Here is a 25,325-nt window from a genome sequence, read left to right as displayed (position 1 = left end):
ATGTTGTCATTTCAATGTTGAAAATGAACTATGCTTATGTATATGTTTATCAACTACACACACACTCACATAGACAAAAATATTATTTAAATACTGCTGGACAATTTTGACCATACTTTGAAGGAACCAGTTAATTTATATCAAAATGGAGTTATAAAATAAGCAAAGTATTTAGATGTTCCCATAAATTTTCCCTTTGAATTGCTGGAGTCAGATGAAAAAACAATCTGCAAATTTGATTTGCTGTGAATTATTCATTTCACAAGAAGTTTCATCAGAAATTACTTTTTGCCAGCATACATATCATCAGGTGATACTTTTTTAAAACATTTTGAACAAAATCTCATAAAAACTTAGTTGAAACTTTTTAAAGTTTATAAATGTCCATGTTAACTTTCAGTACTGTGAAAAACTCTTTTCCCATTAGTGCAGTTGATACAAGAGAGCTAATAACTTCACTTTTTAAAGCTATGAGCTAGGTATGTCTGTGAAATTCTTGGCAGCTATTGCATATAACAGCATCATTCTGAGTAGAATTCATCTCAAAAGATGGGCAGGAAAACATTGTGGAATTTCTATATCTATGGTGTCCAACAACTCTGTTTCCTGGGCGCATCCCTGGCTGTGGAGTCTGTTGAATCAGTCTTTCTCACTTTCAGTTTGCACTGCTTTCTTCCCTGAGTAATGCACTCTTGTCTTGCCGCTGAAGGCTTGCTCACTTTCAAGCTGAGAGCAGCAGATGAGCATTTATTATACACTTCCTGTTCTATAGCCTTTTGATGGAGAAAAAGGTGTCTCCAGTACTCTTGCATTACCATAACTGCTGGTTTTAGGGGGTTATATGAGACTTTCCTTTCTTATTACTTCTTTAACTAGAAGCACCTCCTCCTTTCCTTTTTAACCTGCTTCCTCCCAGTGACAGAACCCTAATTATATATTGCTCAGGAATAATTCAGTGGAGTGATAGGAATTCAGCTGCTGGATCAAAAATGCTTCAGGCTAGTCGATGACCTACCTTGAAGTATTAGTTATAACATCTAGGCTACACAGAAAAATCACGTCTGGAGCAACTTGCAAGAGCACTAGCCTGACTAATTTTTCATGTATTACACATGTCCTGCTCTGCCACCTTCTTGCTCTCAGTGTCTTACCAGATTGTCTCTGCTCATCACTGGTTTTCCCCAAAGGGATCCTGCATGTTTTGATGTAAAAAGCTGTTTGTGTATGACAGATGTGTTCAAAGCATATGCACATCAGTAAGTTTTTCCACTTATTGGATTTGAATGTCAACAGAATTTAGGTGGAGGCACCTTGCTACTGAAACTAGGTATCTCCTGAAGAAGACAAAATACAGATGTACAGGTGTCAATAAAACATGTTCACAAATCCAGTAAGTTTTCTTATTATGCTTTTTTTTTTTATCTGTAAGGGATTATTTTCACTAACTTGAGAGAGAAAAAAAGAAAAAAAAAAAAAACAGAAAAGCCTGTCTGGCAATTTGATATGTATTATCATAATAAGAAGGCCAAAGATGAGCTCAAAATGTTTAAAACAGTTACTTTTTCTACCATGTTCACTCATAGAATTATAGAATTGCTTTGGTCGGAAAAGATCGAGTCCAACCATCAGCCTAGCACCACCAAGGCCATTAAACCGCATCCCAAAGCACCATGTCGACATATTTCTTGAACACCTCCAGGGACGATGACTCCTTCACCTTCCTGAGTAACCTATTTCAATACCTGGTCACTCTTTCAGGAAATAATTTTTTCATAATATTCAATCGAAACATCTTCTGGCACAATTTTCTCTTGTCTTATCATAGAATAGAATAGAATAGAATAGAATAGAATAGAATAGAATAGAATAGAATAGAATAGAATAGAATAGAATAGACCAGGTTGGAAGAGACCTTCAAGATCATCGTGTCCAGCCTATCATCCAACACCACCTAATCAACTAAACCATGCAATCAAGCACCCCATCAAGTCTCCTCCTGAACACCTCCAGTGATGGCAACTCCACTACCTCCTCAGAAAGCCCATTCCGATGGGCAATCACTCTTTCTGTATAGAACTTCTTCCTAACTTCCAGACTAAACCCCCCCTGGCGTAGCCTGAGACTGTGTCCTCTTGTTCTGGTGCTGGCTGCCTGGGAGAAGAGACCAACCTCTGCCTGTCTACAAACTCCCTTCAGATAGTCATAGAGAGTGATAAAGTCACCCCTGAGCCTCCTCTTCTCCAGGCTAAGCAACCCCAGCTCCCTCAGCCTCTCCTCATAGGGCTTGTGTTCCAAACCCCTCACCAACTTTGTTGCCCTTCTCTGAACACGGTCCAGCAAGTCAACATCCTTCCTAAACTGAGGGGTCTAGAACTGGACACAGTAGTTGAGGTGCAGCCTAACCAGTGCAGTATACAGGGGGAGAATGACCTCCCTGCTCCTGCTGGCCATACTGTTCTTGATGCAGGCCAGGATGCCATTGGCCATCCTGGCTGCCTAGGCACACTGCAGGCTCATGTTCAGCCTACCATCAACTAGCACCCCTAGGTCCCTCTATACCTGGCTACTCTCCAGCCACTCTGACCCCAGCCTGTAGCACTGCATGGAGTTGTTGTGGCCAATGTACAGAACCCGGCACTTGGATGCGTTAAATTTCATGCCATTGGATTCTGCCCATCTGTCCAGCCTGTTGAGGTCCCTCTGCAAAGCCTCTCTACCCTCCAGCAGATCAACTCCTGCCCCCAGTTTGGTGTCGTCCACAAATTTACTGATGATCAACTCAATGCCCTCATCCAGATCACCAATAAGGATGTTAAGGAGCATGGGGCCCAGTACTGATCCTTGGGGCACACCACTAGTGACTGGCTGCCAGCTGGATGTGGCACCATTCACCACCACTCTCTGGGCTCGGCCCTCCATCTAGTTCCTAACCCTAAGCAGTGTGGTCCCATCCAGGCCATGGGCTGACAGCTTGGCCAGGAGTTTGCTATGGGGGACAGTGTCAAAGGCCTTGCTGAGGTCCAGGTAGACTACATCCACAGGCCTCCCCACATTCACCAGGCAGATCACCTGATCATAGAAGGAGATCAGGTTGGTCAGGCAGTACCTGCCCTTCCTAAATCCATGCTGGCTGGATACTAGAGAGAAGAGACTGACCTCAACCTCACTTACCTCCTTTCAGGGAGTTGTAGAGCACAATGACATCTCCCCTCACCCTCCTCTTCTTCAGTCTAAACAATCCCAGTTCCCTCAGCTGTTTCTCATAAGACTTGTTCTCTAGACCCTTCACCCGCTTTGTTGCCCTTCTCAGACATGTTCCAGCAACTCAGTATCTTTCTTGTAGTGAAGGACCCAAAGTATTCTTGAAGTATTTTCAAAAACTTGCTTTTAAAATCCAATTCTTTCTTTCCATTCTCACCTCCATTTTAATAGACATCAATAGCATGTATAAAACACTCATGAGACTCTGTCTAAAGCAGAGATATCTACAAAGCATACCTGTCAGAGGGTAACTGTGCCTCAGCAACTTTAACTACAGTAGGAAATATATCCATATTACTTGTTGGCTCATCAATATAAGCACCAGCCTGTATTACTCCAGACCAACGGAGAAGCCCTGGCACACGAATACCTCCTTCCCAATTCATTGATTTTCCACCTGAAAAATAAAAGTTTTGTTTGTTAAGAAATCAATTTCTGCTTAGAAATATACCCTCCCCAAGATTCAATTTCCAAATATCAAACATTCTGCTTAGCTAGAATATTTTTATTAAATGTATTTACCTTATTTTTGATTTGCACCTTGCAGGAATCATCCTATTGAATTTGGTCTAGATAATATGCCACATGGCTATGAGAAGAGAAAACCAAAATAAAAGGGAACAATAATGGAGGAATGCCAAGATATCTGTGTTATGAACCCAGACAAGGTGTATGATATTTTATTAAAAATAGCACTTAATGACTTTACATAGAAGAAAGTACTAATTCAAGTATGTTTCTGAATTACCCTATTTAATGCATTAGGAATAACTCGCTATGAGACTATTTGCCTTTTAGAGCAGTTTTTTACATCTACTCTCGTCACTGCACTAAATGTAATTCCATTCTCACAAGAAGATGTGTGGCTACCTATTTTAAAACTCAGGAATGAGATTCATGGATTCTTTTTACATTCTTGTAAAAAATGCCTTTTAAAAAAATCTAAATAAAATGTTGTTTTACATTTACATAGTTGTTATTTGGTAAAGTTTAAAATACTTGTCACCTAGTAGATGGAAGTGTTCACCCAACAGTATGCTTGCTGAGCAGTCAGTAATACTGTTGCATAAGGAAGAGTGTAGATGTCAACAGAATGTGTGCCTCTTAAGTAGAAAGATTACTCTATCCATGTACAACAGTCATTAGGATCTTAAAAGTTTGCTGGGGATTATGTGTTACCTATCAGGAAAGTGTTAAGATTAATAACCTGCCTGAGCTATGGCTCACAAAAAATTGTGTTGAGTAGCAGTAGTTAAATCTGAATAACAATATTAGAAAAGTATAAGGACGTAAAATTATAGACATCCTCAAGTTATTTCCAGTGAACAGCTATGCTGGGGAAATGAGGCAGATCTCAGTTCTGCACACACAACACAGCAGCTTCTTGGCCAGATGGTATTGACAGACAGAAAACTGTAAGAGCTGATCTATACCATAGGTAACTTGAAGTGCAAGGTTCCTTTTATTTCTGTGTGTCTGTCTGAACCTAGTAACAGTACCAGTTAGATGTGATTCTTTAAATAAAACTCTCATTTTACTGTTGCCTCCTGTGTAATCTGAAGACAGAGTAATTTCAAGGTAAGTGAATTCCATTCCCAGATGTTGCAGATCTTAAAATCTAGTTATTGTATGGCTTTTACTGTTCCAAGGTTCGCAACATAACTTTCTTGAATCAGTACTGAAGAGAACAGAAAACCTGCACATTGCCCAAGCACAGAGAGCACTCAGCAAACTCTGTTCCCCTGCTGTGAGGTATAAAACGCAAAATGGAGACTGGAGCAGGGCTATCTCCTCACTTATGGCTATGAAGAAGTGATTGTGGTTTTCCTTTTATATGACTAATCGGAATATAATTTTTTTTTTTTTATATCTCTGGAGACTAGGAATAGAAGGGAAACAGGGCAAGAATTACAGGTCATTGTGGAAGACTGTTCTTTATTATCTATGCCTATGTGGTGTTCATCCTTATTAGAACTGTGCTTAATGACAGAACCTGAGTTAATGCCATTATATGATTAAAAATCCCTTGATACACATTACTTTAAAATTGTGTCTGTTAAATGTTGTTAACACAATCTGCATTCTTTTTCCCCTAACAAAATTAATCAAGGTTTTGCTAAAAATGCTTGAAATATAAAAACATCCAAATGACTAAAATATTAGATAGACAAGAACAAATCCACAAAAAGCCATTATTTAAAATAAAATATCTTAATATTTCAGGATCTGGCCTATTAGTTTTGTATTTTGATTTGATTTGACAACACTGAAACAGAGAAAAGGTAACAACCCAGTAGTCTATATGCCTGGCATACTCTAGGCAGGCTAGCTATATGTTATTTTTGTTCCCTTAAATACATTTTTAAAACATCATAAAGCACCCTAGGCTGTATTTTAATGCTTAGCTATCTATGCTTTCAGTGTTGTATTGAACAATAGCCTACATTCACCTTTCCAGAAATTTCTGCAGAAGCAGGTAAAGTACAGACATAAATCTGCAGCCATCCACAACACATCAAATTTCCATTTTAACCTCATTTCAAAACTTAGCTGAAAGAATTTATCTTTTTTCTCTCCCTCTGGTTTAAATTGACTGCTATTACCTAACTCTGGGGATAGAGCTTTTACAAAGGATGACACATAAAGATGTGACCATTTTAGGCTGTGCCTTTGAGAAAGGGACAGTTGCTGGAACACTCAGGCTGAATGTTTTGAAAACACTGACATTGTTCTGAACACAGGTTTCACCATCAAGCAAGACAAGGTGAAAGGACGTACCACAGAGATCCAATTTCTGGGAGTGCGGTGGCAGGATGGACTCTGACACATTCCAGTGGATGTGGTAAATAGAGTCTCTACCATGGCAAATCCCCTGAACAAGCAAGAAACTACATTTCTTGGGGATAGTGGGATTTTGGAGACTGCACATTCCTGGGTACAGTCATAGAATCATAGAATCATAGAATCAATGAGGTTGGAAGAAACCTCAGAGATCATCAAGTCCAACCTATTACCTGTCACCCAACACCTACTGACAACTAAACCGTGGCTCCACATGCCACATCCAAGCCTTTTCTGAACACCTCCAGGGATGGTGACTCCACCACGTCCCTGGGCAGCACATCCCAATGGCCAATTCCTCTTGCTGGGAAGAACTTTCTCCTCACCTCCAGCCTAAACCTCCCCTGACACAGTCTCGAGCTGTGCCCTCTTGTTCTGGTGCTGCTTGCCAGGGAGAAGAGACCAACACCCACCTGACTACAATCTCCCTTCAGGTAGTTGTAGAGAGCAATGAGGTCTCCCCTGAGCCTCCTCCTATCCAGGCCAAGCAACCCCAGCTCCCTCAGCCTCTCCTCACAGGGCTGCACTCCAGACCCCTCCCCAGCCCTGCTGCCCTCTCTGGACACCTTCAAGTCTCTCAATGTTCTTCTTAAACTGAGAAGCCCAGACCTGGACCCAAGACTCAAGGACTACCGGAGCTGCAACTAAAATCCAAAGCACACTGTATGGATTGCACCGCTTCAAACAAAGCAAAGCGGTGCTGAGCCACCTGATGGCTTGCTGGGGAGTTTGCAGAGCAAGTTGGGGAAGCAGTTGACCCTGGAGCAGTATTTCCCTGCTTTGCTGGCTGTAACCCAGGGCTGGGCCATATAGCTGTCTTGGTTTCTGTCGAGCACCCTGCTGCAAAGCCCATGCAGTGGCACTTTGCTGCAGCTGGCAGCAGTTCCTCTCCACGGGGCGTGGCTCTGGGGTGAGCAGCAGTGGCCTTTGGTGGTTCCGATTGTGAAACCTCTGTATGATGTGACTCGAAAGAGAAACAATTTCCACTGGGGACCTGAACAACAAGCAGCCTTTGACCAGATAAAGCAAGAGGTAGTTCAAGCAATGGGTCTGGGACCTGTCTGAGATGGTCCAGACATTAAGAACATTCTGTACACGGCTGCAAGTGACAATGGTCCAACCTGGTGTTTGTGGCAAAAAGCTCCAGGTGAGACACGTGGACGACCTCTTGGTTTCTGGAGTTGAGGTTACAGAGGTTCAGAGGCTAATTATACTCCAACAGAAAAAGAGATTCTAGCTGCCTATGAAGGAGTAAAAGCAGCTTCTGAAGTGATTGGAACTGAATCACAACTTCTCTTAGCTGCCAGATTACCAGTTTTGAATTGGATGTTCAAAGACAACGGTTCTACACCACATCACGCCAGATTCAACCTGGTCTAAGTGGATGCCTCTGATAACACAGAGAGCTCGAATGGGAAATCTTGAAAGACCTGGTCTAGTGGAGGTGATCTCAAGTTGGCCTGAAGGCATCAACTGTACTAAACCTCCAGAGAAGAGAGTAACTCGTGCTGAGGAAGCTCCTCCTTACAATGACCTTTCTGATGATGAAAAGAAATAGGCTTTGTTCACAGACAGGTCCTGTCGTCTTGTTGGAAACAAGTGAAGGTGGAAGTCTGCAGTGTGGAGTCCAACATGCTGAGTTGCAGAAGCAAAGGATGGAGAAGGAGAATCCAGTCAGTTCACAGAGGTGAAAGCTGTCTAGCTAGCTCTCGACGTAGCTGAATGTGAGAGATGGCCAAAGCTTTATCTCTGCACCGACTCATGGATAGCAGCCAATGCTCTGTGGGGTTGACTAAAGAACTGGAAGAAGAGTGGTTGGCAGAGAAAAGGAAAGCCTATTTGGGCAGCCAACCTGTGGCAGGACATTGCTGATCGAATCGAGAGAATTCCAGTGAAAGTGAGACACATTGATGCTCACATTCCTAAGAGCAAAGCTACTGAGGAACAGCAACACAACCATCAGGCAGATCTAGCTGCAAGAGTTTCTCAAGTAGACATGGACTCTAATCTTGATCTCGACTGGAAACACCGAGGTGAGATATTCTGAGCTCGGTGGGCTCATGATTCGTCAGGACATCAAGGCAGAGATGCAACATACCAATGGGCTCGTGACAGATCCATAGACATTTCCATGGATGCTATCACACAAGTCATCCATGACTGTGACATTTGTGCTGCTATTAAGCAGGGAAAACGAATTAAGCCTTTGTGGTATGGTGACAGATGGTCCAAATACAAGTATGGTGAAGCTTGGCAGATTGACTACTTCACTCTACCACGTTTCATAGTTTCATAGTTTCATAGTTTCATAGTTTCATTCAGGGTTGGAAGGGACCACAAGGATCATCTACTTCCAACCCCCCTGCCATGGGCAGGGACACCCCACACTAGATCAGGCTGGACAGAACCTCGTCCAGCCTGGTCTTAAACACCCCCAGGGACGGGGCCTCGACCACCTCCCTGGACAACACATTCCAGGGTTTCACCACTCTCATGGTGAAGAACCTCCTCCTCACATCCAGCCTGAATCTCCCCACCTCCAGCTTCATTCCATTCCCCCAAGTCCTATCACTACCTGAGATCCTGAGAAGTCCTTCCCCAGCCTTCCTGTAGGCCCCTTTCAGATACTGGAAGGCGACAATTAGGTCACCTCGGAGCCTTCTCTTCTGCAGACTGAACAGCCCCAACTCCTTCAGCCTGTCCTCATAGGAGAGGTGCTCCAGCCCTCTGATCATCCTTGTGGCCCTTCTCTGGACACGTTCCAGCACCTCCACATCCCTCTTGTAATAGGGGCTCCAGAACTGGACACAGTACTCCAGGTGGGGTCTCACCAGGGCTGAGTAGAGGGGGAGGATCACCTCCCTCGACCTGCTAGCCACACTTCTCCTGATGCAGCCCAGGATCTGATTGGCTTTGCAGGCTGCAAGTGCAAGTTCTGGTAAGCAATACGTGCTTACTATGGTAGAGGCGAACACTGGGTGGTTGGAAACTTATCCAGTTCCACATGCAACTGCACGCAACACCATTCTTGGGCTGGAGAGACAAATCCTGTGGAGACACAGAACTCCAGAGAAGATTGAGTCAGACAACAGAACTCATTTGAAAAACAACCTTGTAAAGAACTGGGCCAAAGAGCACGGTATTGAGTGGATATTCCACAATCCCTACTATGCACCAGCTGCAGGGAAGATTGAATGCTACAATGGTTTGTTGAAGACCACTCTTAAAGCCATGGGGGGTGGATCTTTGAAAAGTTGGGAAAAACATTTAGCACAAGCAACCTGGCTGGTAAATAGTAGAGGTTCAGTGAACCGAGCTGGACCAGCACACTCAGATCTGCTGCAGAAAGTAGAAGGTGATAGAGTTCCTGTTGTTAGAGAAAAGAATCTGTTAGGTAAAACTGTTTGGGTATTTTCTCCCTCAGGAGGGGTGGTTTCAGCTTAAGGTCTGGGTCACACTTATGGGGTAATGCAAGAGAATGGTGAAATTCAGTGTATTCCACAAAGGAATTTAACTCAAACTGAAAGAGTTTAATTTCAGAGTGTTGTACAGATACATCGCGTCCAAAAGAAGAATCCATGAGGAATCTACGGTGCACGAACCCTGAGAACCCTGAGCGCCCTGAGTCAACTAAGAGTCCCTGTGTCCCTGTTTCCCTTTTTTTCACTTCGTCTGTGAAGAGACAAACTGTTTTCCATTTTCTGTTTCCTGATTTTCTTGGACTTCTGAATTATCTATACCTGAGGATAGCTGGAATGGACTATGAACTTTACTTACAAACTAGATATTGTTTTCAGTTGGATGGACAGTACGAGCAGCCAATTAAATTGTTTAGAAGGCGTGGATTGTGACCGTTTTAGGCTGTGCCTTTGAGAAAGGGACAGTTGCTGGAATACTCTGGCTGAATGTTTTGAAAGCATTCACATATTCTAAACAAATTTCATTGGTAGATAGGTAAAATGCAACTTTACGTTTGAGTTCTGTTTGAGTCTCTGTCTCAGTTCGAGTCTATTCTGTCTTTTCAGCCCGTCTGCTTCTAAGCAACGGCTGCGGGACCTGTTAACCTTGGGATAAGAAAACTAATTCTTGCATGCGCTTCCTTGGGATAAGAAAACTAATTCTTGCATGTGCTTTGAGCTAAACGGAATTTCCTCCTTAATAATTACCTTTTCTCTCTCTCTAATCCTTTTTGGGAAAAAAGGGAGGTAAGGGGAGAGAGTGGGGTACAGGGGTGGGAACCCTCCTCTGGCTGGAGGAAGGAGTTTTGTTCTGTCTTACTTTCTTTGATGTGTATTTCTGTATATATTGTAAATACTGTATATTGTGTATATATCCATTTGCATTTCATCCTGCTTGTAAATATAGCTCATATCCTTTGCTTCTCCAACTGAGTTAGCTGTGGTTTCTTTGTGGGGGAGGGAGAACTGAACTTTCTCTCACCACCATGAAAGGGGAAGTCTGTGGTGTATCATTATTAATATTTTGAATGATAAATGATGAAAACTATTTAAAATAACTTTCTTAGATCATTTGCATTATAACTATACTGCTCTTTCTTTCCTTCTTTCCTTCTTATAATCACAGGAAAAAAATAACAAGAAATTAAGGACCAAATAAAAATCATCAGCTAAGACTGATGAAAGATGTTGGTAAGACAATTCTTCTCTTGAGTGAAGTATTAAAGGGAAAAAGGCACAATAAAAGTTTACCATAAAAAAGAAAGATAGAGAAAGTATAAACAGTTTTCCCTCCTTTATGCTAAATCAGTGAGGAAACAGTATTAAACTTCAAGATGTTCAATGAAATCTGCAATTGTTCCATTTCAAAATAGTAAATGCACCATGTTCTCATTATCAAATGATTTAGGCTATGCTAAGAATTCAGAAGGACTCAAAGTGGAATTTCCTCTTCACATGATGATAACTCATCTAAATAATGCTAAATTTTTTTTGTATAATCTAAATTGTCAGGATTCACATTTTAAATCAAGGGCATACTATCTAAGATTAGTAGGAGAGATTCTTAGGGATCTTCTATATTTAGTACACAGATCCTGTATCTTCCTCCAAGGACTGTGATTCTGATGACTGTCAGAAAAAAAGGCATTGGAAATAGAGGACATGGTTTTGATCCAATATTTCTATATAATCACTTCTAAAAAAGGATACTGAAGATACAAATCAGACTGTGTATTACAGTAGCCAGTTTAACACTGTGTTAGTTCTGGTTTCTAATTTCAAAGACTATTGAAATTTACAGCGAATGTTCAACAGTCAGAATCCAGAGTAATAAAACCTTCAAACAAGTAATTTCCTTTTTCTGCATTCAGGCTTGCAGCACTAGCCTAACTCTCCAATCTCCTCTTAAATTTTATTATTGGTGCTCATTGGGCTGTATATCAATACAAATTAGTGATTTTGAATTGTGGAGATCTGTTGAGAGCTTTTGATTTCAGGGCAGAACCAATTATTGCCAAGCATACTGCTTCAGCTCCAACAAGAAGGTTAAGTGTCTTGATTCTTATTCACATTCATGCTCCACTCATATGCAAGAAGATAAGTAGTGTCTAGTAGACACTACAAAATAGTTTTGTAAACTATTCATCAGGTGAAGTAAATTCCTAGTATGTGCACACATGAGAAAAGCAGCATTAAAGAATGTCCTTTTGCCTCTTTAAGGCACATTGCTGTATCAGTGCCTGAAAATTATGACTTCACAGATCTGGTTTCCATTAAATCTGCCAGAGATGTACAGACCTCAAGCACTTTGCAGAATATATTGTATTTCAAAATGGCAAAAGTATATTCAACTGATTGCATGGGTATTTTAATTTATTTTTATTTTATTAAGAATGTCACTCATACTATGATATATTTTCTTCTTATTTAGTGATTATTTCCAATCCCACAGAATATTGTAAGACTTGCCAGCATAGTATAGATGGTAACTGTACACCACACTATTTATTTCAAAACCAAGAAGTCCTATGACTCCCCATGTAACCCTATCAATCAGATTTTTTATTAATTCCAGTAAGATCTATTTCAAATTATTCTCTGTTCTGTAAATATGAATAAAAAATTTGCTAGAAAAAACTCTTTTTAATCCAAGTTTCTCAGGAAGGCATATTCCCCTGAGTTTTTTCCCACCTCATCATTTATCCTGTATCTTATGTCTGGCATTCTAGAAGGCAAATATTTTTTAAAGCTCCTAAAGAACCTCAGGCTGTGCCTACATCTACAGATACATAACCATATGGTTCCTTAATTACTTAAATCAATATGTAAGGCCTATGCGCTAGCTTTCAAGATACATTCCACTCTGGTGTTAGCCCAAGGGGATCCACCTGGTACTTAACAACCTTACGACTTGCGCATTGCTTTTTTTGCTTATGTAGTATTTCCTTCCCAGCTCATTTAAAATATGGGGGTCATTTCTCAGACTGACTAAAATCTGTGGCTTTTTCTCACTTGAAAAACTCACTGTATTTTTAGTGTTTACAGTATTTGCCTACCTTTCTTCTTTTTTGCAGCTTTGCAGATAATACAAAACCGGGAGGAGCGGCTGATCTACTGATGGTTATGCTGCTATCCAGAGGGACCTCAACAGAGTGAAGAAATGGGCCAAAAAGAACCAAGTACTGCATCCGCAAAGGAATAATCTCTAGCACCAGCAAAGGCAAGGGAGTTGATTGTCTGGAAAGCAGCGCAGCAGAGAAGGATCTGGGATTCCTGGTGGACAACTAGATGATCATGAACTAGAAATCTGCCCACGTGGTAAAGAAGGCCAATAGCTGCCTGAGCTGCATTAAGGAGAACATTTCCAGCAAGTTGAGGGAGGTGACCCTTATCTGCTCAGCACTAGTGGGCCACATCTGGAGTACTGGGTCCAAGTGCAGAGGTCTCCAGGGCAAGAGAGACAGACATTCTGGAGTGAGTCCAAAGGAGGGTTATGAAAAGTTGAAGCAGTTGGAGCATTTGACATGTGAGGACAGGCTGAGAAAGGTGGGACTGTTCAGCTTGCAGATGAGAATGTTCAGTGGGATCTTACTTGTCTGTATGGATTTAACATACATATTGTCCTCCGAAGAGGACAGAGCCAGGTTCATTTCAGTGGTATTCACTGACAGGGTAAGAGGCAATGTGGACAAACTCAAAGACAGAAAATTCTATTTAAACAAAAGAGAAAGGTTTCTTTTTTTATTTATGGTAAGTGTGATCAAATACTGGAGCAAGTTACTCAGAAAGGCTGTGCAGTCTCCATTATTGGAGATTTTTATAACTTGACTGGACACAGACCTGTTCTACCTTACCCTGCTATGCAGGGTCTAGGACTACAAACTTTGGGAGGTGCCTTCCAGACTCAATTACTACACAATCTTGTAGTTTTGCAATATTTTTTTTAAAAAAAATCATACTTAATGGCAATTTACTTCTTTCTCTCTACAAAGCTTCCAGTTTTGTAAATTACTTTCAAAAAACTGCTGGATTTCTTTGATCTTTTCCCCTGAAATATGAGGGGGAAACAACACAGACACTGCCTAGTGAAAGAATGAAAATAATTTTATGTTTGCAGGTTATTGGGAAAAAAAATTAAAAAATACCTTAGTTCAGTAAGATTAAAAATGATCAAAAATATGTTGACATTCATTTGCCTGATGCAGTGTCCACCATTTGTGCCATAGAAAGCAGGCAGCTGTTGTCAAGCTCATTCAACCCAAACTCAGCCTAACTTCTCATTTTTTCATTTTCACCTAACTTTCCTTTTTTACTTTCCTGAAATTACTACATTGGACTCTGTTTCTGTTTCTCCCATATTCTCCATATCCTAACACCCTATCTTCATGTGATCCCACTTACTCTGTGGTATCTAGTTCCTATTTGTGATTCCTCATGTCTCATAAACCACTTTTTCCCCCTTCTATTCTGCTACCTAGCCATTACAGTGAAATACTTTCAACTGACATCCTTTCAAATATGTCTTTGACCAGAGTTTATCTGCTAGTACTGAAACTCCAAAGGCTCCGGCTGAGCATGTACACTGCTTGAGTTGCTGAATTTGACAAATAAATCCTTCATATTTACTGCCCATATTTGAATTTAGAATGGCAGTCATGAGAAATTTACTGTTTAAGAAGTTTTGACCTTGGCCACAGAGTACATAACAGCTTTTTTCTGAGGAAAAAAAAAAAAAAAATTATTTCCTGACCCAATTTATAAGAATCATTAGAGAATGATCACCTTTATATATGCCATTATGTCCTCCATGGACTTCTCCAGAACTGGAGATTTCTTCAACATGAGCCCCTTGGTCAGATGTAAAGTATACAAGTGTTTTATGACTCAGATTGTATTCCTCTAGTGCATCCAGCACCTGTCCTAAAAAGAAAGAAAGAAAAAGAAAAACAAACAAAAAAACCCAGCTTTAATATCTTTCAGTGCATTCTTCATTAGCCTTGGCACATACAAATATTTTTTTCCTTATGTCTTTTTAAGATCCCTTTCCATATGAACAGTACCATACCTAGTGACTGGCGACATGCAGCATAGCAGCAGGGGGCAACTGCACAAGGCTTGTTGCAATCAGGAGCACGGTTCCATTGCTGCAGGTTTCTTGAAGTATAAAATGAGATTTGTGCACATCAGAGAAAAGGGCTGATCTACAGAGAGATAGTGACCTTTGGTAGCAACTGTTCTCAATCAAGGAAACCCCTCAGCAAGATGATTCAAACACTCGGGAATGTCTCAAAGTGTCTCAGCATGCAGAATAGAGCTGACAGTTTGGGGATAAAGCTTTGCATCTTAGCAACCTAATCTCAATGTTAGTGTTTGAATATGACATTCTTAAAAAAAAAAAAAGTGTGGAGTGCCTCTGGAGCACTGGTTTCATTATCAAAGCTACTAACGAGTCTTTAATTTCACATCATATAAGAATAGACATCAACTATACTCAAAATGTGCAAGGCAATACACACATGTACATATTTAAAAGAGGATATGCTCTGTATCTCCAAGGTACCTTAGACCCATGTTTCATGTTCACAAAGAGATTCTCACATTACCTCAGCACCGTGAAGTGCCTTAATGAAACTACATTCAAACCTATTTAGACTGACTTTAAAGAGGGTTCTACATGAATGAGAGTGAAAGTGCTCCTGTAACTTGCTCCAGTGAATTTTATACTGATTACAAATCTAAAATTATGCATTCTGGAAACTGACCAAACTATAAGAATATACTTCTTCACATCTGCCTGCAAAGGAGATTTAAACTTGTTCTTTTGGGATCTCAGCATATATAAAGATAATTCTGTCTTCACAATCATTTCATCTTTATTCCTTTTACTTAAACATCCAAGAATAGTCCAGTTTGAATGTTAACTTTGATTGCTTATCTGTCCACTAAAAATTAATACATAAGCTCATGCCCTATTATTATGTCAAAGAGAATTAGATAAGAACTTGGAAACAGAGGGCCTTTTAAATAATATTCAGATCACTGTTTCTGTTGCTATGCTCTTTTTCTGGATAAGTAGCTACCTTACTGCTAGTATTCCTGCTTTAAATGTTATAGCTTTCTAAAACAGCCTTCTTAAAAAGGCTGACTGTTTTCATTTCTCATCAGCTCAAATGACTGGAATATGACCTGCTCCAAGTGAACTTGTTTTAGCAGTGGGTTTGGATGATCTCCAATTTCTACCACTTTGTGATTCTGTGAATAAAGGAACACCAGCAGTTAAATAAGTGATACCTGTTGAATATGCTTGTAAACTAGGAGAAAAGAAGAAATGTAAGAGTAGGTGAACTAGTTTATGTAAATTTTGAAACCTTGTGGGAGTTGAAATTTCCCAACAGAGCTGAGGAAAATCTGTTACAAAGGCTGACATTTTAAAGTTGGTGGGTTGAGAGAAAATCCTGTAGATCCATCAGACAAGCCATTTGCTTGCTGCAGCAGGCAGATTTGGTGCCAGAAAAGAAAGAGGCAGTTTCCCATTGGCTTCTAAGATTGTTTGGAGAATGTACTTCCTAAGTAGTTATAACAACCTTTGGAAAGACAGCAATGACGACAAAAAGGGGAGTCAAGCTAAGAGGCTTTGTGTGGTATTCAGCCACATGACCTCCAGAGTTCCCTTCTAACCTGTATCAAGCTATGATTTATGATAATAATAATAAATGAGATTGCATAAAGAAATGCATGTGCAATGACATGCACAATTGCACTTTTTTACCTAGTTTTCCTTGAGGAAACTGGATTTTCAAATTCACCCTATATAAGACAAAATCAAAATAAAACAAAGAATTCTACTCATTGGATTATATGATTGATTGATTTTTAAACATGATTGAGTAGCTTGACTTCGCCTGGCAAAAAAGATATTCTGATAGGCATATGTTACACATTCCAGAAAACAACAACAACGAAACATAGAAAATCTCATCCAAAGCTTGTTGAACTCAGTTGTAAGACACACATTTCCTTTGGACTTATAAAGACTGGCTAGACCAAGGTTAACCAGCAAATGATAAAATTACTATTTTTGCAACAACATTTTTCAGTGCAGATGGACTAATAGTGGTAATTTGAACAATAATATTGTTAGAGGATGGCAATCACAATGCACTTGCAGAAATGGAGCAAAACTTCACTTTCTATTTTCATTTTGAAAATTGACACTTTCTAGAATGAAAACTATAAATACACAATAATGTGTGTGTTAACAGGAGATAAGCTCCACTAATGTGCATTTGAATGATGTGTCTACTGTTAACACAAACAATACATTCACATATTAGCGTTTCTATCAGCATTTCTAATACAGAAAAAAAATGAAAAGAATGCATTGGGATCTCTCTGAGAGATACCTATACCAATTTTGGAAGCATATACTAGAAAGTATGCAAAATACATCTTTACAGTTTTCTTATGATTTTTTTATTTGTATTATTCTTAAGTCCTCCACTCTTATTACTTCTGTAGATTCACAGAAACTTTAGAATTAAGTGAAAACTGATGTATTCACAGGCAATGCAAGTTAATGAACAAGGAGGAATTTCACCTAACCTCTTTAAGTAGCCTTTGGAAAGTTGAGTCACAACCCTAAGAAGGCCTTTTTTACCTGTTGATTAAAAAAGAAAAGACATGCAACTAGCTCAAAACCAAGTGCCTTCATATCAGACATCAAGGACAGTAAGATGAATCCTACCCAAACTGCTAGACATGCAACCATATGTCCAACACACTTTAATGAGTGTGGTGAACAGATAAATGACATCTAAGTAAGAAAAGATGTTAAAACTGTATTGACTCACTGTCTCAGTTCGGAGACATAGTTCTTCTAAATATTCCCGTGTTGTGAAATTAGAGGCACAAACGAGGCCAAAATATCAACAGCTAGACTATTTATTACATAAAGTGGACATAAGAAGGGGAGAGGGAGAAAATAGAGAGGGAGAGAGAAAGAAGAGGTAAGGAATTGTATTACCACACCCCTCACCCCCCACCCCCAACCCCCCCCCCCCCAAGACAGTGAAATGGTGCTGAGGCTTTTGCTGGAGAAGAGCTGTGGTCCTCTGGGCAGCCTGGGTCTGTAGAGAAAGGGTGTTGAGGTTTCTTTTCTCTGGAGCAGCATTGTCCTCAGCGGCATGGTCCGTCTCCTGTGTTTTCCTTCATCTCTGTTTTTCTTCCTAACAAGCCAGTAGTTGCTCAAGTCTTTTATACAGTTTTTAGTCCTTAGGTATGTATCCAAGTATTGTCCCTCAGGAATTCCAGGGGCCAGGACATCATCCTTAGGTAAAATGTCCAGGTATCGTTCCCCCCGGAAATCTTTCTGTGCATTTCTGTGTGTTTGGGCAAGAGATCTGGATGGGGGGTGAAGGGGGGCCCTCCGCCTCCTCTGTCTCCCTCCAGACAAACCCCCACACTCATTACACATCAGGAAACAGGTGGTGAACCCATTGTCTACCCTTTCCAGGGTACTTGATGGGTGGAGATTATCTTGTCCTGAAGGCGTGAATGGCTGGGTCATTGTTGTAGGCCAGCTGTGGCCCAGTGAGCAGTGTTATCTTTGCACATTCCAAGAGTCATTCTAGTGGCTCTGCCCAACACATATCGTCTGGGCAAACAGCAAGTGATTTTATCTTTGTTGAGTCACACCAAGAGAGACAAACTTTTAGTCTCTCACACTCACCCATAAAATGTATTTATGAGGGTATCATATGTCATCTGCTCATGAATTACAAGAATGGGACTTCAGCTGATTCAGTATCCCCTGTAAATCCCATTGCTGCTTGTCGAATCATAGAATAAATAAAGTTGGAAAAGACCTCAAAAATCATCAAGTCCAACCTGTCACCCAAGACCTCATGACTACTAAACCATGGCTTCAAGTGCAATGTCCAATCCCTTTTTGAACACGTCCAGGGATGGTGACTCTACCACCTCCCTGGGCAGCCCATTCCAAAGGCAAACAACTCTCTCTATGAAGAATTTTCTCCTCACCTCAAACCTAAACTTCCCCTGGTGCAGTTTGAGACTGTGTCCTCTCGTTCTGGTGCTGGTTGCCTGGGACAAAGCAATACAAATTTTAAAAGACTTTTTGGCTGTAAAGTGTTAATTTAGAATATGAAACTGTATGATAAATAAGCCTGGCAAAACTATAGCTCTGTTCAAGTGACAATAGCTTGCTATCCCTAGTGTGGGAGCCATCAATAAAAATGGAAGGATTCTTGACTGAAAAGACTCACTTGAAAGCCATGCTCTAAAAAATTAACAGCTGCACTGATCTCTGTGGATGTTACCATTTACATTTTTTAATGATTATAACAGAACAGATTTGGAACATTTCTGAAAAACAAAATCAATCTAACACTGAAGGAGCTGCATAATTTCTGAAGCTATTCAGCAATTAGAATTTCAGATCAAGTTTCTCCTATTATTGCTATTCTAGGAAAGCATGCACCAATGTAGGTGATTAACATTGTAGTAGACAAAGGCATTAAATCTTTGGACACTTCTATTTCACTTGTATTTTTTTAAGAGACAAAACAGGTTAAGGACAACATTAGGATGTTACTTGGTTTAATTAACACATCAGCATTCCAAAATGTAACTAAAGCTTCTTCCAAAATATACTGAGGAGTGCTCTCCACATTCTGCTCTCCACTCTTGCTTCAAGCTATGTTAAATTATAAAGAGCTGTTTCATTCTTAAAGTGAAAATGACAGTTTCAATGGAGTGATAGCCATGTGAAAGTGACAAGAGTAACTGGAAGTGCCATGTCACTATTCACCTTCTCTAACACAGCATGAATGAGAGCTGAACCAGACTCTCTGATTCTGAACACAATTTTGAATTATGCAAAAATCCTACTGTACTCATCTACATTATGATATAGGTTTTATTAATAATTACTATTAATTTGAAAACAAGGCACAAACACTGGGAAACAATAACGCGCTTACAAACATGTAACATGGAAAAAATTTCAAACATTCAGTCAAGCATATGAACAAATGCATTTGATTCACAAATTAGCTTACTGCCACTTGAAGTCAGTACGACAGAAATATTCTTAGTATTAATTTGAAATAATTTAGTCTCTTGCTGAAATTATGAATAAAAGCTCCAGAATACAGAATACTTCTGTAATCCAGGCATCAAGAAAAAGTAGTGTCTCTGTGAGGAAAACATTAAAGCAGTTTCCCAGATTAGAACAGGATTCAGAAGGAGGATTACAGATCTGTCTCAGGACAAGACAGTTGGTGCTAAAGCAAATTCATGTAACTACAACAGTTTTTTCCAGTCCAGCAGACTTTAACATGGGTCTGCAGTATCCAAAAGGTTACAATAATCTTGAGGCAATTATTGGACAGAGTGATCTGGGAAAATCAGCCATTACATCTGTGGTGGGTTAGCCCATCCTGAGATGGGGGGGAGGGGTTGTGAGAGCCCTGCTCTCCCCAGGGATTAAGGAAACCTGATCCAGATGGACTTAGTTCCTTCGTTCACACCCAGAAAACTGAGTTAGTCTGTTCCACTCCCCCCTCCTATCTAGCAAAACTATAAAGGGGAGGGTATGGCCAGCATTTTACCTCTCTTTTGCCCCTTGCCTTGTCTGGACAAGAGGACCAAGAGTCACTGTTGGCTTCCTGGTTCTCTGCCACATGGTCAGGCCTGGTCTTTCTCCCTACCGCATCCACATTCTTCCCATGGACTGTTGGTTTTGTATATCTCCCTATCCATCCTTGTTCCTCACGTCTTGTGAACCCTTCCTGTTATTGTTATATTGTGACAGTTTTAGGCTATGCCTTTAAAAGTTAGCTGCAGATTTCAAGCAGAGAAAGTGGAAAAATATAAACAATTCACAGTTGGGTGTAAAAAGGAAAACAAAAGATTATTCTAAACTAATTTCATTGGCCAGATGTGCGAGATGTACCCTAGCAATCTCTCACATTCCACTTCATTCCTTCCTTTCTTCTTTGGCTGCTTTTGCTGCTTTGGAGAGAATCTTATCTTTACTTGACCTTGCAGATAAGGATGCTAATAATGCCTTGAGCTAACAGTTCTCCTAACGTCTCTCTCTTTTCTTCTAATTATAGAGGAAAGGAGGGTTAGGGGAGAGCAGAGCAGATTCCCTGCTCCTTCTGGGACATCAGAAGGGGTTCAGGGGGATTTACATGCTGTTTTCTCATTGTAAATACCTGTATAATATTGTAAATACTGTATATTTGTATATATGCATTGCATTCCATCATAGAGTGTAGTTTTTGCTTTGTAAATAAAGCTTCCATTTGCTTCCCAACTGAGTGAGCCGTGGTTTTTGTTAATGTAGTGTGAAATTTCAAACCACCACATATATATATATCTCTATATATTGTTTAAAGAAAATTTTGCCTCTCTACTTCCAAACTGACTCCAAGTTATTTCTTGGTAGATTTACCTCCTCTCCTTTTTTCTTTACCCCCCTTTCTTTCCCTTTTTTTTCCTTCCCTTATCTTTGCCTATTCTTTCACCTTCCCTTTTCTTTCAATCGGGAAAGAGGAAGGGGGAGTGGGGGAGGAGTACTCAGACTTGACCCCTCCCCCTCCCCCCCCCCCCCCCCCCCAAGCTCTTAAATTCCAGTTAAGGCTCAAATCACAACAACATCTCAGCTATTCCTGCTACAAGAATTTAGTTAAGGTAATTCCATTTAATGTTGGAACTTCTGCATACTACTGTTCACAAACTAAAAATAATTTTATTTTCTGTGTTGATTTTGTGTGATGAAAAAAGATGCTTCACTCTTTAAGCACTCAGATCAGTGCTCTGACTACAAAATCACTGACTACAACCTTTGTGTAAAAAAAAGCTTGGTAAATAAGTCCAAGACATCACTATCTTAATTTTAACTTTTGTACATTCCAGGTTATAAATATGCAAATTCTTCTGTGGTATGCTCAGAGCCATCCAGTTTCCCATGGATAAATATGTAAATCAATTTGTCTTTGCAGTGGGGAAGTAATTATCACTTTCAGACCTAGTCATTGAGCACAACATTTGAGGTAAAGATGAAAAATAATAAAACCATTGACAGCAACATAAGAAGTGACTGCACATATGGTGAACAGTACATAAGCACTGCATGCAACTTGTTTAACATTCAGAGCTAGAACACAATTACTGGAAAGTGGAAATATTTGGACAAAGCACTAGGCTGATGTTACAGCACATTGTCTATCCAGTCAACAGAACCCATCCACATAAGAAGATGAGGGATTCTGCATAGGGGAGCATTAGCATATGAACCTCAAAAGTGAATACTAGCTATTATAACTGTTTCACTATAACAGAAAAAAAATGCATAGCTAATTACAAAATGTATAATAATTCCTGCAAGAAGAAAGTGAAGTATCAATTCAGTGGAAAGTCTTATTCTATTGTGCTACCACTAATTTTTGAAGTTATGCTATTGAAAGAGCCCATTCAATGAAGTCTTCTCCAAAGTACAAAGCTGGTGTCTTAAATGTGCTTATTTCCTACTACGAGAAGTTAGTAGGATCGTCAATGTCAACAGAACAGCCTGCTAAACAAGTATCATCTGATTCTAAAAAAAAAGCACATCTATACTAATATTTAAATTTGTATCAGGAGTGCATATTTAAAGTAAATCACACCATGGACATATATTTCTGTTTGCATGGAAGAGCCCTATTGGATTTAATGACTTGGATTTCTTTCAAACTAAACTATACTCAAGGATGGATTCTGGGAATGCACTTAAGGTACAGGTACTACTGATGGGCATTCAGTAAGTGAGACCACTTCTCATGTGAAGTTCCTGTCTCTGATGGTATGCTGATAGACTCTCTTCAGATTGGAAGGCAGTTCATACCTGCCAGTATTGGCAGTTGAATGCACAGTAGGATTGATGAGTTCTACACTGAAACTCTGGTGCAAGAATAATCAAGCTTCACGTGCGTATATTATAAATATATAGAGAATGGGATTTATGTACGGTGTACACATCTACATCTGACGCAGTTACTACAAACATTTTTTAAAGTCACTGGAGCGAAAGAAGCATTTTTAGTGCAGCTCATTTATCATAAGGTAAATTAATTTGGCAAAACCAAAAATCTGAATTCTTTTCACAATGAGGTAAGATGAGTCAATTACCCCAAATTTAATCACCTACGATTACCATTCACATCAGTAGTTATTAGGTCCAGATAGTCTGTACAACATCATGAACTTTTGTTTGGATTACCCTGGTCTCAGCATGGGACAAGTAACAGTGTAAGTTCTCAGAGGGCAGTCTTTATAAAAAACAAATGGGCAAATTTGGTGTGGGGTCAGCTGAGTTTTCAGTGTCAATTTGCTTCTGTTCAGGTTTAGATTGAAATGTAATAGTAAACTTGTAATTGGCTTTTGACTATTTATACAGTCTTATAAGTAAAAAGTGTCTTTCAGATCCTCAGGATGAATTTTCAGCATAGTGCACAACAGATTAGATATGCACTGCTTAGCAGCTATGAATAAATCAACAAAATTTTGACCTACAACTATGCAGAAGACACTTTTTTTCCTGGAGAGTAGTACCACATTTTCTTATTCATAGAGGGTGCAAACAATTTGGTAAACATGAAAGTTGGAATGATACTTTAGATATATATAAACAGATGCGAATGATAAAGCACAGAGTTAAGATGTGGTTATACAAGTTGCAAAGACCTGTAAGTATAGCTGCAGTATAACCAATGCAGAATTTCATATTTACATCAAAAAAAGGTCAGGGGCATAACTATTCAGTAGCCATCTGGTTTGGATGTTAGGAAGAAATTCTTCACAGAAAGAGTGATTAGCCATTGGAATGGGCTGCCCAGGGATGCGGTGGAGTTATCATTGCTAGAGGTGTTTAAAAGGAGACAGGATGGGGCACTTAGTGACATGGTTTAGTTCATTAGATGGTGTCGGGTGATAGGTTGGACTTGATGATCTTGAAGGTCTTTTCCAACCTGGTTAATTCTATTCTATCTCTTTATTAGTATTTAAATTAGCTAATAAATATATTGCTTGGCATTTACTTTTAGACCTCATATCTGGTGAACATAAGGCTATGTATTTCTAAAATGATTCAAATGCTAAAATATGAGAGATGGTCATGCAGGTTTAGGGGGGTCTATTGCATTTGCATTTTGCATGACAACTGTGGTAACTGTTTTGGTAAATCTGCATCCTTATTATGCACATATGTGAGAATAGGATGCTATTTCACACATAGAGCTAAGATGCATAATGAAAAAAAAATGGTATGCTTCTCCACTTTGAGGTCACCTATGTTTCCTTTTGAATTTTGAAAGGGTTTTTATTATGTAGGACCTAGCTAAACTGTAATAGACTATCAGGTGAACTTTCCCCTGAAATCCATGAGGAAGTAGCTAGGGACTTGCTGAGCCACTTGGACACTCACAAGTCCATGGGACCAGATAGCATCCATCCTAGAGTGCTGAGGGAGCTGGCAGATGATCTGGCCAAACCTCTTCCCATCATTTACCACCAGTCCTGGCTCACCAGAGAGGTCCCAGAAGACTGGAAACTGACCAGTGTGATGCTCATCCACAAGATGGGCAAGATGGAGGAATCTGGAAACTACAGGCCTGTCAGCCTGACCTCAGTGCCAGGGAAAATGATGGAGCAGATCATCTTGGGGGCAATCACTGCACACCTGAAGGATGGTCAAGGGATCAGGCCCAGCCAACATGGATTTGGGAAGGGAAGGTCCTGCCTCACCAACCTGATCTCCTTCCCTGATAAGGTGACCCACCTGGTGGATGTGGGAAAGGCTGTGGATGTACCTGGACTTCAGCAAGGCCTTTGACACCGTTACAGCAAACTCCTGGCCAAACTGTCAGCCCACGGATTGGACAACAACACTATGTGCTGGGTTAGGAAACGGCTGGAGGGCCATGCCCAGAGAGCGGTGGTGAATGGTGCCACATCCAGCTGGCAGCCAGTCACCAGTGGCGTCCCCCAGGGATCAGTGCTGGGCCCCAGCACTGATCCAGATCTGGATGAGGGGATTGAGTCAGTCATCAGCAAATTTGTAGATGACACCAAGTTGGGAGAAGGTGTTGATTTGTTAGAGGGTAGAGGGACCTTGGCAGGCTGGACAGATGGGCAGAGTCTAACATGATGGCATTCAACAAGTCCAAGTACCAGGGGCTGCACTGTGGCCACAACAACCCCATGCAGTGCTACAGGCTGGGGTTGGAGTGGCTGGAGAGCTGCCAAACAGAAAGGGACCTAGGGATACTGATTGACAGCGGTTGAACATGAGCCAGCAGTGTGCCCAGGTGGCCAAGAAGGCCAATGGCATCCTGGCCTGCATGAGGAATAGTGTGGCCAGCAGGAGCAGGGAAGTGATTGTGCCCCTATACTCTGCACTGATTAGTCCACACCTTGAGTCCTGTGTCCAGTTCTGGGCCCCTCAATTTAAGGACATTGAGACACTTGAATGTGTCCAGAGAAGGGCAATGAGGCTGGTTAGAAGCCTTGAGCACAATATGAGGGAGCTGGGATTGTTTAGCCTGGAGAAGAGGAGGCTCAGGGGAGACCTCATTGCTGTCTACAACTACCTGAAGGGTGGTTGTAGCCAGGAGGGGGTTGGTCTCTTCTCCCAGGCAATCAGCACCAGAACAAGAGGACACAGTCTCAAGCTGTGCCAGGGGAATTTTAGGCTGGAGGTGC

At 40.5% G+C, this 25,325-nt stretch overlaps 1 protein-coding gene across 4 annotated transcripts in view; it reads right to left on the bottom strand.

Annotated features, from left to right (window-relative positions):
* Positions 1 to 25,325, bottom strand: part of STS (steroid sulfatase) — a 145,654-nt gene that overhangs the window by 32,291 nt on the left and 88,038 nt on the right. For all 4 annotated transcript variants that reach the window (XM_068141709.1, XM_068141694.1, XM_068141702.1 and 1 more), the window contains 2 exons: positions 14,343 to 14,480; positions 3,499 to 3,658 (listed from right to left, as the gene is read on the bottom strand). In XM_068141709.1, coding sequence (XP_067997810.1) covers positions 3,499 to 3,658; positions 14,343 to 14,480 — 298 coding nt within the window. The remainder of the gene's footprint in view (positions 1 to 3,498; positions 3,659 to 14,342; positions 14,481 to 25,325) is intronic.

This window comes from Melanerpes formicivorus, unplaced genomic scaffold (assembly GCF_026170545.1).
Source record: "Melanerpes formicivorus ecotype bairdi unplaced genomic scaffold, bMelFor1.0.p_v2 SCAF_1, whole genome shotgun sequence".
Lineage (NCBI taxonomy): Eukaryota > Metazoa > Chordata > Aves > Piciformes > Picidae > Melanerpes > Melanerpes formicivorus.
The sequence above is the reverse complement of the archived record's forward strand: the minus strand, read 5'-3'. Positions and strand labels throughout refer to the sequence as shown.